We start from the raw sequence: 13,088 nt of genomic DNA, 5'->3' as shown, positions 1-13,088 counted from the left end.
ACTGCTGAAAACTACAATATTGCTGTACTTTCCTCTAGTGTATACCTAACATTCCTGCAAGACATAGGACAAGTCAACAGGCTTGAGTTCTAACACTGGAGTCATATTTCCAGTTCAAATTCAAGGAAATATGCATATGCATCCAAGGTCACCTCAGTAGACGGTATCACCTAAAAGGTTCCTCTGACATAATCTATTTTTAAAGCTGTTCAGCATCAGACCCAATTAACCTAACTTACAAAATGCAGTAAGACTCTAAACAACATATATTCCATATGCATTGTAATACAAAAATACACTTCTCAATTGATAAATTCATCGTAAGAACTGTACCTGCATATTTTCTCTCAAATCCGTGGCATCCCGAATAGGCTGGAGAGCATTCTTGAACACTTCATCTATTGTTTTAATCCATAATGTTCTCATAGAAGCATATTCCCTTGATTTCTTGCCCTTCCTCACAGAGAGGCCCCGTTTATGAGGTTTCCCACCACCCCTTCGATTAGTAATGGCCACATGCACAAACAAGGAAGCATGTGCTAAAATTTCACCAGTTAAAGACTGCAGAGGAACGTGCCGGTAACCAGTCTGTAGACACTCAAAGGGAATAGTGTATTGCCCGATAAACTCATCGCCAATGTAATCATCATCCAGTACTACAAAACGCACCATAGCTAGTTCTGGCAAATTTATTTGAAATTCAAAACTTTCATCAAAAATAGGATTATCCCCATTCTGATGCATAGTTTTCGTCCTTTGCTCTGCACAGTCGGCAGGGATTCCATGTATTTCAACATAGACATAAGGATCCACAACATCACCTTTGGCACCTGATCCTTTGGGTTTAGGAAAGTTTTGCCCACTAATGATTTTAACATGAAGCAGCTGAGGTGAAACTCCAGGCACAGTGTCTTTCGTATTCGCGCTGAAGAAGGATACTTCTTCTCTCATGATAGCAGGACGAAGGACGTAGCCACAGTTTCCATTTTGTCGAAACCAACCAATGTTAAGATCCATCATTAAGCCAGGCGTTTGAAAGTTCATTGCTACTATCTGACAACCACATTTCCAAAAGTCCTGGGGATTCATATTACTCGAGTCAATCCTCATAGGACTGGGGAAAACTCTGGCAAGAAAACGTTTGTTATAATTTACAAAGTCTCCTGGGTTTTCGTTGGCATATTTGCTCGCAAGCACTTCGTTAAACGAGCACACTTCCCAGTACTTCTGGAGCTGAAATGAAACCTGAAACTCTTTGAACTGAACCGATTTACATATGCTTACCAACTCAGAGAGTTCTTTGCAGAGCTGAAATCGTTTCCCCGTCATCGAGTTTTGGTGTTCTACCCCTTCTTTTCCCACTCTCTGTGACATTTCAGCTCCTTCATCTTCATCTGTAACATCTCCCTCTAGTCCGGAACAATTAGAGGAAAGCTTCTTTGCTTTAATTAGTATTTTCCCTTTAAGTGATTCCGGTGATGGAAGATAAGACTCTTCAATGTTTGGAGACTGTGTATGTAGTTTGTCCCCCAAAATTTTCTTCATGTGTTGTACCATCACTTTCTGCTGCTTAATAGAACAATGATTTTCTAAACACAAAATAAGAGGGTATTCTGAAGCAAAAAATGCGTACTTGTTAATAATATCAATCACACTACGGAAGACAATCTGTGATGTCATTGTATGCCCCGTGTAAATCACAGGCTCATTGTCCGGACCATCCCATACATCCAGTTCGACACTTCGACAACCCATTTTAAGAGCGCGAATGTAACCTGTGATGTCAGAAGGCCCTCGAAACTGATCCTCTATCAAGTATGTATTATGAGATGAATTTATAAAATAATGAGATAAAGGTTGTTTCATATCTTGACAAACTTTTTTATGTTCCGGATCAAATATGTGGCAGTCCGGGGAAGTAAGGTAATTCGTAAACCCATCTATAGAAAGACAACCCTTCTCCTGTCCCTCTTTGGCTGGCTCATATTTCTGAATAATTTCAAGGCTTATTTCTTCCGTGACAAGTGCCATACCCTGTTCTGCTTCTAAAAACATCATGAGGTCCTTGGTATCTAGGAATTCTTTATTGCTTGAAAACTGAACCAATAGGAAATAGATTTCAGGTCTGGTACAAAGCTCATGAAAAACTTCAATAAACTCTTCTTTTGTTACTTCAGTACCAGTTTTTTCCTTGGATCTATGTAACTCCTTGAATTTTAGTTCAATTTTATTAATTTTTAAACCAGGATTTAAGTCTTTTATAAACTGTACAGCATTACACAGGGGTATATGTCCCAAATTATCTACATCTGATTCACTGAACATTTGTGAAAGCCATGAAGTCCGCATATTATCTTGAGTACTTTCTATCATATCTAGAGTATGCTTCCCATAAGAAATCAGGTATCTTAAGCCAGTAACCCAAATATTTGCAATGTCTGCTGAGTTAGCAACAAGATCTAGTGACTCGTAGTTTTCTCCATATATAATTGAAAATGCACAGTCTTCTGATATCTGATCATATATTCCATTACTGCGAAAAATATCTGTATTTTTTCCTGTTCTTACTTCTTTGATTGATTTAATATCAATCTTTGCTTTTTCAGAATCCTTTTTTGAAGGTTCCCAGCGTAGAGACTGCATATCTGCATCTAAAAGAAAGTATCGGTGATACACCCTTGAGTTGGATCGAATCTTTTTGAGCTCAGAGCCTTCAACCATCGCATTTATACAGTCACTTGCGCTGCTGATCTTTTTCTCAGTTGGCATACTGCTAAACGACACAGTCTTTTTCCGTTCTCGCTTTTGTTTCGTACCATCCTGGTGAACAAAGGGGGAAAAAAAGAAAACATGAATCAGTATGATTTTGCTCAACATTGAAATAGGTTCCAACTTACAGCTGAAAGTTCATTAAGTAGTTCAAAAAGGTCCAGCATACGTGTGATGACCAGTGAGACAGAAATTCATATCAGAATAAAATAAAATACTGATAATGGCTTAATGCTTGTTCTTGCCTGTGTAAGTCATCTTCTAGGGTCTTTTTTTTTAGCAAGTTTTGAATGCTAATGAAATAATAATGATGTATAAATGCATTTTATTTTATCAGTAATAACCTATTTACAGAGATAACGGGTTCTACAGCCAAGGCAGTAGGAAGTAAGCTTTGCTCTGAGTCCTTATACAGTCCTACAGAAACTAGCTGAACTTTGTCAGTACAGAATATCATGGCTTTAATATCATGCTGACAGGGTCCTGATGAACACCAGAGAAATATTAATACACACTTAACTACATAAAATCCATAGGACATGACCACTAAACGAAAGGAAAAAAAATATGAAGAAAAAATAATATAATTTAGCCAACTCTACTTGCTGTTTGTATTAATTCAAACTAGTGCAAATAAATGAATAACAGATCGCTTAAGTATAATCAATTTCATGAGAAAGAACTGAATTTAAGAAAACTGTGGTTTTGTTACCTGCATTTTCTGAGACTGAAAAAAATGCTGTGTTTTGGGGTTTTTTTAAAAGCATCGTGTGTCTTGATAAGCTAATTTCAGTCCAAAATAATACTTTCATGATATAATCTTTGTATATTAGATATCGTATTTAGAAGTGTTCTTCTTATATTCCAGAACTGCTCAAAAAATACGTTTCCAGCTTTATACAAAAAGAATGTTGATTCTTCTTCAAATAGTTTTCCATTTGAAGTATGTTCCAGTGCAAATCAGCATTGCTTACATGGCAGAAAGGAGAGAGAAAGAAAACTGCAACGCTGAACAGATGTTCAAATAAAAACCATCCATTAAAGAACACATTTCCAGTTCAGGGCATATGTACTGTATGTTTAATTTTATTAAATTAAAAATGTAGTGTTCTGGTTTTCTAATTTAATTTATAAGCATCTGAAAAGCCTTTCATTGAAAACAATGATTACTAAAGTATGCAGGCTTAATATTTGCTGTTCCGTGTTTGAGAAAATTAATCAACAATAAGATTCTTGCACCTTTAATGACAGCACAATTTGCTTTATGCAAGTTCTCAAGGGACCAGTAAAAGTGAATAATAACCCTACAGAGGACTGTTTTGTTTCTAACTCCAGATCAAACACCTGCAATAGATACTGCACAGCGTTGACTTGGAATCTCACTACATGTAGTTTGGGCATAAGACTGCTTTTAAACAAAAGCAAATTTCTTTAATTAAAAAAAAATAATAAATTACAAATGTGATTTTTGTTTACAAAGATTTTTGTTCTATTTTAAGCCTAGCTTCTTGTCTGGCTACCTGTCTTATCTACATCTCCTAACCTGAGAAAGTGGCAAGGGACAGCCCCACAGAAACATTCCTGTCCTGTATTTTAGGATTTGGAATGAAGCATGCTGAAACTCCTTAATGCTCCTGATTTCTCAGTCACAGATCTGGGAGGGGAATATATTTCTTGAACTCTTCAGTGAAAGACAGCTGACAGATAACCTCCTGACCCCAGAACTATCAAGGCCTGGAAGTATGACCTTGCCTGACCACAATCAGTATTTACCAAACACAAGGAATGTCTGTGCCTTTCTCTATGATCATGATTGTGTCTGATCCAAGACACTGTATGGCAAGGGAGGAAAAAAAATCTGCCATTTATTGATGTCATCTCATGTAAATAGCTCCACCTCAATGCAGCTCCATTCCCAACTCTAGTTACCTAAAGACTGAATTGGAGTTTACACATGTTGATCAGAGGAATAATTCAATCTACCACACCTGCAAGACTATTTTGCTTGCCTGCCAGATGAATTTGAAGCCAGTTTGACAGTATTCTGCATTTCTGCAGGGTAAAGCAACCTCACCACTTGGCTTATTCATATAAAACCTGCTGGTGGTAGACATCACTGTCTGAATGTGATGACCGTGGAGAAAAATTTTAAAATTAAAAATTAAAGAGTTCCTCACAGCTCTGAACTCCAGAATATCCTTGAGAAGTTTTGCCTTCTCCAGAGATCAATGACCCTGAGCTACCAGACTGCCTGTGCGAGTCCCCATCCTGACAGAGACATGACAGTAACAACCAATCTGCATAAACAGAAAGCCTTAAAGATATTTTCACAAAGACACTGGCCAAAATTATGCACCAAATAAGTGACTGTCTGAAAAGAAACAGAAGAGAAACTCTCACTCATAAGCTGATAATGTAACTGCACAGAGTGTGCACAAACTGTATGAAACAGGTTTGTGACTCTCAGAGATGTAGTCTGGCATGGAGGAGGAGGCAAACATATTCTGCTGTATGATGTAGAGGATTTCACCCTGAAAGCAGGGTGGCAAACGTGAACTGGGTTGGGTCTCTCATGGCCTTAAGCCTGTCTTGAATCAAAAAGACTGGCACATCAGAAAACTATATGTATCTGAACAAACACAGGAGTCACTTCTCAGCATTCATGAGACTTACGTGTTCTTGATGCTGTTCCAAGATGCTCAAAGTGAGCCTGGCTCTACAGTGCAGATGCTACAATTTTTGTGTGGAAACAACTTTCAGAGTCATTCTAGGATCTCTCAAACAACAAAGACCATGTCAATCTTCAGATTATAACAGGTACCGTCATCATAACTCAGAACTTCCCCTAAAAACTGCCTGTTCTTCAGAAGACTTTATAATTGAAACTAGAATGACCACCTTATCACTACATTTCCTAAAACCATGTGTGCCACATCCAAGGTCACCTGCAAGAACTTTTGAGAAAACAGACTAGACCATAGATAAAACTGTTGTGAAACTTTGCTAATATCTGCTACAAGTGACAACACAAAGAGTTTAGTTTATCCAGGAGTTGGCAGCAACAGAAAGCAAAGTATCTAGCAGTTTAAAAACCAGAAATAATCCCAGCTGACATCTATGGCACTTCAGAGACAGAGACAGCTGGAGAAAAGAGCAAACAGGGAAGAGTATCTCCACAATAATTTTGGTTTTATTACTCTCAAGGTACAGACAAAGAAATGGTTGTGTGACTAAAACAGCACTATCTACAAAACAGAATTCTGGAGACAACAAAGAATCTTGAATTGGACCCTGCGAGATATGCACATCATTCCTGAAGAGCAAAGCTTTTAAAATATGCAACTTCATGATAAAATTACTTAAAGAGCAGTTCTAATAACCACAAGTACTGACAGCGACAGTGGTAGAGTTCAAACAGAGATTTGATAAGGTAATAGATCAGAATGATAGAGGAAACAATGAATAGTGCAAGGCTGGTAAACATCTACTAAAGGAAAGTATGCAGAGAGTGAACTTTACGACCTGTAAATGCCCCAATGAATCACGCCCCAGAAGAAACCATGGGGAAAGCAGTACTTCCAAAAACATTCGATCCCGGTGTTAACCAAGACATTTAGGTACCGCTTGGTACCATGGAATCTAGAACACTTTGGGAAGCAACTTACAGGCCCAGGCAGGGGCTCGCCACCCCCGGAGGTGCGAAGTGAGGGGCTGCCACCAGAGCACTGTGTGGGACAGTCCTTCCATCTGCCAATAAAGCATGGTCCTTAAATTTGCCAATGCAAACTTCAGAGATGGGTGTCTGTGATCCTGCCTCTCTCCACAACTAAAGGAGCTACCTGCAGCTTTGATGTGGTACTTAACGCTAACTGGGATTTGAAGCTTAAAGACTCTATCTGCATTTAGCCGACTAAGGTACTCCTTTTGGGACAGAGGACTTTACAAAGAAAAGACAATGGTAACAAGAGGAAGTGGCAGAATGACACATTTTTAAAGTGCTCATCTGGGAAGTGAAAGTCCCTGATGTCATTACTCCAGAACATTTTGCTTGGTGGCCCTGAATGCAAAACGTACTAACAGTCCATACAGCAGGGACCTGAACAGTGAATTTTGCCCTCTCAGAGGAATAGCCGCCTCCCCAGGTGACAGATCCTGCTGCTTCTTGTTTATGCTCTAACCATACAAAATTTCTGTTCATGTTTATATACCAGAGGTTCATCAGAAGTGTGGAAGGCAGCTCCATCCTAGTCTTGAGAGCATGTAGCGAGCACATGAGGAGCTGAGATTTTGAAGATCCCCAGGCAGAAGGCCTAGAGCCCAATCACTTGATGAGTAGGTGAGTGCTCTGCCAACCAAGCAACTACATAAAAAATGGAGCACAAGACACCTTCCCTCATCCCCAGCACCTCACTGCAGGCTTTTTGATTGTAAATGGCTGAACTTCGACAAAGTGTGAAAAAACTCACACCGTGTATCAATGATGGCAGGCAGTATACAGGAGCCACAGTCCCAAGAATGCCAACTTAATTAATCCCAAACAGGCTTAGAAACAAGATGGGTGCTGAGTCATTCAGCCTAAAAAAGATGGCAATGTCATTACATATGTGTAGTAACAAGACTGTAATCACATACGGTGCCTCAAGAGCTTTTCAATAAATCATGCTGGTTTTGCATGTACATTCTGAATTAAGTGACATGTTTGTGCATTTGAGCAATTACTGCTGAGTAGGTGAGAACACAGGCAATGCCTAAATTTGGTTAATTTTATTTTTTTAAAATCACCCTATAATTTAATGTCATATAGCATAAAAGCTGTTTTAGAAGTTATTTAACACACATCTGTAGCCAACAGTTGCAATACAATTCACTACTTTATGACAACAACGGACAGTCTAATGATCTTCATGATGAACAGAGTGAACTACTCTTCTGACACTATACGACTCATTGATGACTTGCTTTTATAGCACATACGATACTTAAGTAGCCAATTTGAGTACGAAAACTGCCTGTCTTCATCAAATGCAATACAGCAGCAATTGCAAAATCACCTAGCTTAACAAAATGATGTATAACATAAGCCTATTTCAGGAAGTGGTTAGTTAAAAAAAAAAAAATTGAAGCTTTGTTTATTTATTTAAGATTCCTAAGCATTTTTCTTCAGAACCCTCCAAAACAAACCTCCTGAATTTTATAGATTTTCTTCATACTTAAGAAAGCATTCAGGTATGTCTATACACAGTTAGGTCTATTCAAAGGGAAAAAAAAAAACCACACAGATATTTAAGGCAGTATTTTAAAACATTCAATTTCTAAATGCATTTTAAGAAAAAGATGATAATATCAGGAATTTTTTCTTTTCCAAGGTTTCACCTGTGGTTTTAGAGATGTAAAGAGATGTGCAGGCAGACATAGATCAGCAAATGAGTTACAAATACAACGTCAGTACGAAATTATCCTCTTTATAAATACTTTCATCACAAAAATATTTAGGGTTTTCTACGAAAAAATACCTTTAACTGATACGGCAATGATAAACAGGACCACTTATTTTTGCAAATACAAAAAAAAGGCATTAATTATTATTTATAGATTGCCTACGTACAGCTGCCAGCTCATTCCAGAACACACCATGCAGCACTATAAAAGAAGCTAAGCAAGTTTTTATGTGAAAGAGTCAGTAGAAAAAAGGAAGGAAAATAACAGGTAACTAAAATCAGCAATGTTTCATCTTTGTTACACAAAATTTAGCATTGATTTCAAAAGTTACATCCAGATAAAGGCAGAGTGAAAGACTTCTTTGGAAGAGGGTAAGGAAAAGCTAGAAAGGGGGAGGAAAAGAAGAGAGATGATGGCACAGGAAAGGCATTTTGTTATTAGAAGCCATGTCCTCGAAGGCAGGAGGTCTACGTGCTTGTGTGGTGGTGCAAACCACATACACATATACTTTAGGCCACTCGGTACTTGGCGCGATTCCCTCCCCACCTGGGCCACGTAATAATAAAATATACCAGAACATTACACAATGGTCTAACAAGAAAGAAAGAAAAGATGGAGAGTAAGAGACCAGAACACTATGGCAACCCCTTATCCTGCCTGGCTCCCATGACTCCTACTGTTTGCAAATAATAACTGTAACTGATCACTCCTGACAACATATGGATTGTGGCCACAGAGGCAGGGATACCAGGACCCCAAGATCTAGCAAGTTCTGGGCTTGTGTAACCAGTGGAAAGCACCAGAATATTCCATTGTCTGAGTTGGGCTAGAGTAGAAAAGTACCTGACAAAAGTCAATTATCTTGGACCCTATAATAGCAATTCTAGGAAGATCTCTTGAGCTCTCCTGGATGGCAGTGGGCTGTGGCCAGCACCTCCCCTGCACTGGGACACTGCTCAGGCTGATACCTCGAGGATTAGAAGGGTTGACTCAACCCGTCTCAAGTCTCAGTTATCACCCGTTGAGGAATGCCAATGCATTGTGAGCATTTACTCTAAACTCGAGAAAAGGGAAATTTGATTTGGGATACCTTACAGTAAGTTAGTGTGAATCTTGTCATCTTCGAATCTGTAAGTCGCTGTTCAACTATTTTGTTAAATCATTTTGTAAACCTTTAAATCAGTTAATGATTAAGCGCTGCTAAAATTCAACCTCTTGATCTGCCTCAAATCACTAAAATTTTGAATCACTGGTAAATCATAACCACGTCAAATATCTCCATCCAGGACACCTTGGTGTACCTTCTCTCAGCCTAATTCTCCTGGAATCAACAGCGCAGCAGAAGGAGCTGCTGACAGCCACCACCCAGCCTCTCTCCGCCAGCCAAGTATCTACATTCTCCCTAGTCAGTACCTTTTAAGTTGCCATTACTAGGAGATTCTAACACAGTGACCCAAATTCACTAAACAGCATGTACTCTCTAATGCATTGACGCAGCTGTCCAAAGCTTGCAGAGCATGTGAGAATCAAAACAAGAAAAAACTCTCCAAGTAATTAGCAGTTCAGCTGACAGAATCCCAAACACTTCAGAAACGGCACATATTAAATCACATCGTGTATAATAGTTTCTGAATGGAACTGTAGCCACTGTTTAATGGTCCACAGCACTGAGCAGTTGTATTTAAGACAAAGTAGAGAGTCCTCAATTGAAATAATAGGCATTTGGGGGGAGACAAAACATCAGTTATTTGGAAAACACAGGGCCTCCCACTCGTCCTGAATCACTATATTTGAGCTCAGCATTTAAATATTTTTCCAAAGTGGTATTCATGGCATATCTGCTGTTTGCAGAAATCTTTTTTAAGAGAAACATATTTTTTCTGTGTGTGGTGGGTTGACCTCAGCCAAACTCAGTTACACAATGTTATAAATAACAGCGAGGAGGAAAGAAAAATATGAAGATTAGCTGCACAAGTAACAACTCTTTTTTTTTTTAATCTATTTTTACTAGGAGAATTCTATTACTAAAGGAGTACAGACACAGGAACAAGTCTTAGCTCAATATTCAAACAAAAATGATCTATATTATTTCAGATCAGCTAATTGTGTGGTTTATGATACGGCTACACCAATTCCCTTTTTAAATCCTCTTAATTAAAAACATTAATTTTCTGTTCTGTCTCTTCCTCCTCCTGCCCCAGTTGCATCTCCCTTCTCCTCACCTCAGCTCCTCAGGCACACATTAGCACCTATCTGACACACAGTAAGTTAATTTACCTCACTACCTCAGGAAAGAAAAAATCTCTTTTTTGCTGAATTAGTTTTCTGCAATTTTAGTGACCTGAAACAATTGGCCATGTGATCGGGTAAGTATCAGAGCTGGTTCAAAGTAACCACTAGAAACAGAATTGATTAAAAATGGAAGGAAAGAACAGAGTCACTCACTTTTATCAATAAATTAATTCAATTAAAATCAATGCAGTTGAAACCGTTCTGTTGAAATCAGTTCCTACATGACCTGACAAGGGAACTTCATGTCATTAGGGAAACCAAAATCCCTCATTTTAGTCCACCTCACAGAATGTACATCAACAATTTCATACACATATTGAACATAAATGCAAGGTGTAAGAAAGAACTACCAACACCATAAAATAACAGAATCGAGGTTCTCAGGGCTCCTTTGGCTCATTTTGTTCTGCCTCACTTCAAGAAAACAGGACACCAGAAAATTTATGAGCGCTACTACACTACCTATAAGAAAGAGCAGAGAAAAATGGTAGCCTGTGTTGTCCTTGTTGCTTTTAGAGCAGACAATTTAACTCAGTTAAAGACTGCGACTGCGATGAGCAGGGAAATAACAGGATATGGTTTTGCAAATAAAGCCTAGACTGCAAAGCTTTCTTTGTAAAACTTCTTACTGAAGATCTTATTTAGTCACTTCATCAGCTTACCAAGAGTAAAGAAACCATTTTTAATACATTTTTTATGTTGCCGTCTTAAGTATCCTTAGGTTCTTCAACATTCAAATGCTCTCACAGCATGTCGCAGGGGAGGTTTCTATGAACCTCTGCCATGAGGCAGACACTTCTTCCACCAAGATGTCCAAGATGTCCACAGGGATGCTGCCGCCTGCTCCCTCTTCCTCAGCTCTTTAAGGTGACGCAAGCTGAGCAACGTAAGAGAATGTCCTAATGCCAATGCTAAAACTCCCTAAAGCAGCATGAACACATTTAGCATCTCAAAATGTTAAGTATATTATAATCCTCACCGTTAGTGTTTACAAATCATGTTGGTTAAGTTCTACGGAAAGAACTAAGAGAGAAATGACAGCTTACTTAAAAAATGTTCTTCACTTAAATGACAGAACAGTGATTACAGTGAACTCCTGGTTTTCCTCCTTTTCAACAGATGTTTTGAAGTTTTAATTATGAGCATCAGCCTTCACCATAACAGAGGTTATATACCAAAATGGTTTAGCCATCTCTTCTTAGGGACACGCATCTAATGGCAAAACGTATGCCTGATTTCTTGTAGATCAATTAATTAGATTTTTAAAAACAAAATATTAAATGAAAGTGGTATTTCAATATATTAATTCAGCACACACAAATCCGTATGTTTTTCAAATATATGTAAAGTAAACAATCCGATATTGCTTACTCAGCTGAAAATAAAGGAGATGTAACTCCTTACACTGTGTTTGATGTTGACCTAAATTTAAACAATTGTTTATAGTAACGATGACTTCTCTGATGTTGACCTAAATTTAAACAATTGTTTATAGTAACGATGACTTCTCTATTCTGCAGTTACATGCTGCCACGTGTTTGCCTTATGGCAGCAACTACCGTAACTCACAGAAATGCAGTTATGTTTACAAAGCAATACACATAATGAAATAACTTGATAATATTATACCTGAATATTAAAATATAGTAATAAAAATGACATTCAAACACCACTGAGATTTTCTTCCATATGTAAGTACATGTGCCTATTTATGATAGTAAAAGAAAGGGTCATTTGGTTTCGAGGGTTAATTTGCAACACAGATGAGCAGTGGAAAGGGAAAAAGAAAAGTCTAATCTCAAAAGAAAATAAGTAAGAAGCATCTAAGGAAACTGCCCAGACTGCTGTGAGCACTGAGAGAGCCAAAGCTTGAGTTATGCTTGGCATTAACATTTCAGTTTTCAATTTTATTGAGTCAGTTGCAGTTCAGGCTTCTGGGTTGCATTTCCAGTGGAAGCAAAAGAGGTATCTACTTTTCACAAACTCAATAAAAGCAAAACATGTATAGTCCAGATCCAAACAAGCAATATTTTAACCAAATTCATATAAACTACAATAATTATTTATGAGAACCAGCAGCTACTATGTACAGTTTAGTCTTAATATGAGGAAACTGCATTGACAAGTTGTTAAAAATTACTTAATGGTGTGAAAAGGTTAATAATCCTAGATAAGTAAGTAGAAAGTATTTTAGACTCCTAATTTCTCATGTACTAAGAAATTGGTCTATTTGCCATAGTTCAGATATATTTTAACTACTATAGAGAAACATGTGCGTTACAAGCACTTATTTTTTCAGTCATTGATGATCAGAAAAAGGAATAATAGTTAAATATGCTTTCAGCTTGAAGAATTACAAAAACGCCAAAGCTGACTGCAGAAGATGATACTGGAGGATTCTAACAAGGAAATGGGCTCAACAGGTTTCAGTAGAGCTCAGGAGTGAAGAAGTCTTTGCTGTCATCCCTAAAACCAGCAAGACGCTCTTTCTGCATACACGCACAACTATTTAAACTCTGGGCATTTTCATTTTCAGTTCTTCAATAATGTTTTAAATACTCAAATGTTATAGCTCAGATACACTTGCC

At 37.9% G+C, this 13,088-nt stretch overlaps 1 protein-coding gene across 1 annotated transcript in view; it reads right to left on the bottom strand.

The window, feature by feature from the left end:
• PLCL2 (phospholipase C like 2) overlaps positions 1–13,088 on the bottom strand; it is a 106,040-nt gene that overhangs the window by 43,914 nt on the left and 49,038 nt on the right. The window contains exon 3 of the mRNA XM_063325147.1: positions 334–2,820. Within this exon, the coding sequence (XP_063181217.1) occupies positions 334–2,820 (2,487 nt within the window). The remainder of the gene's footprint in view (positions 1–333; positions 2,821–13,088) is intronic.

The sequence above is a fragment of the Chroicocephalus ridibundus genome, chromosome 2 (genome assembly GCF_963924245.1).
Source record: "Chroicocephalus ridibundus chromosome 2, bChrRid1.1, whole genome shotgun sequence".
Lineage (NCBI taxonomy): Eukaryota > Metazoa > Chordata > Aves > Charadriiformes > Laridae > Chroicocephalus > Chroicocephalus ridibundus.
This window is presented reverse-complemented; position numbering and strand designations above follow the sequence as displayed.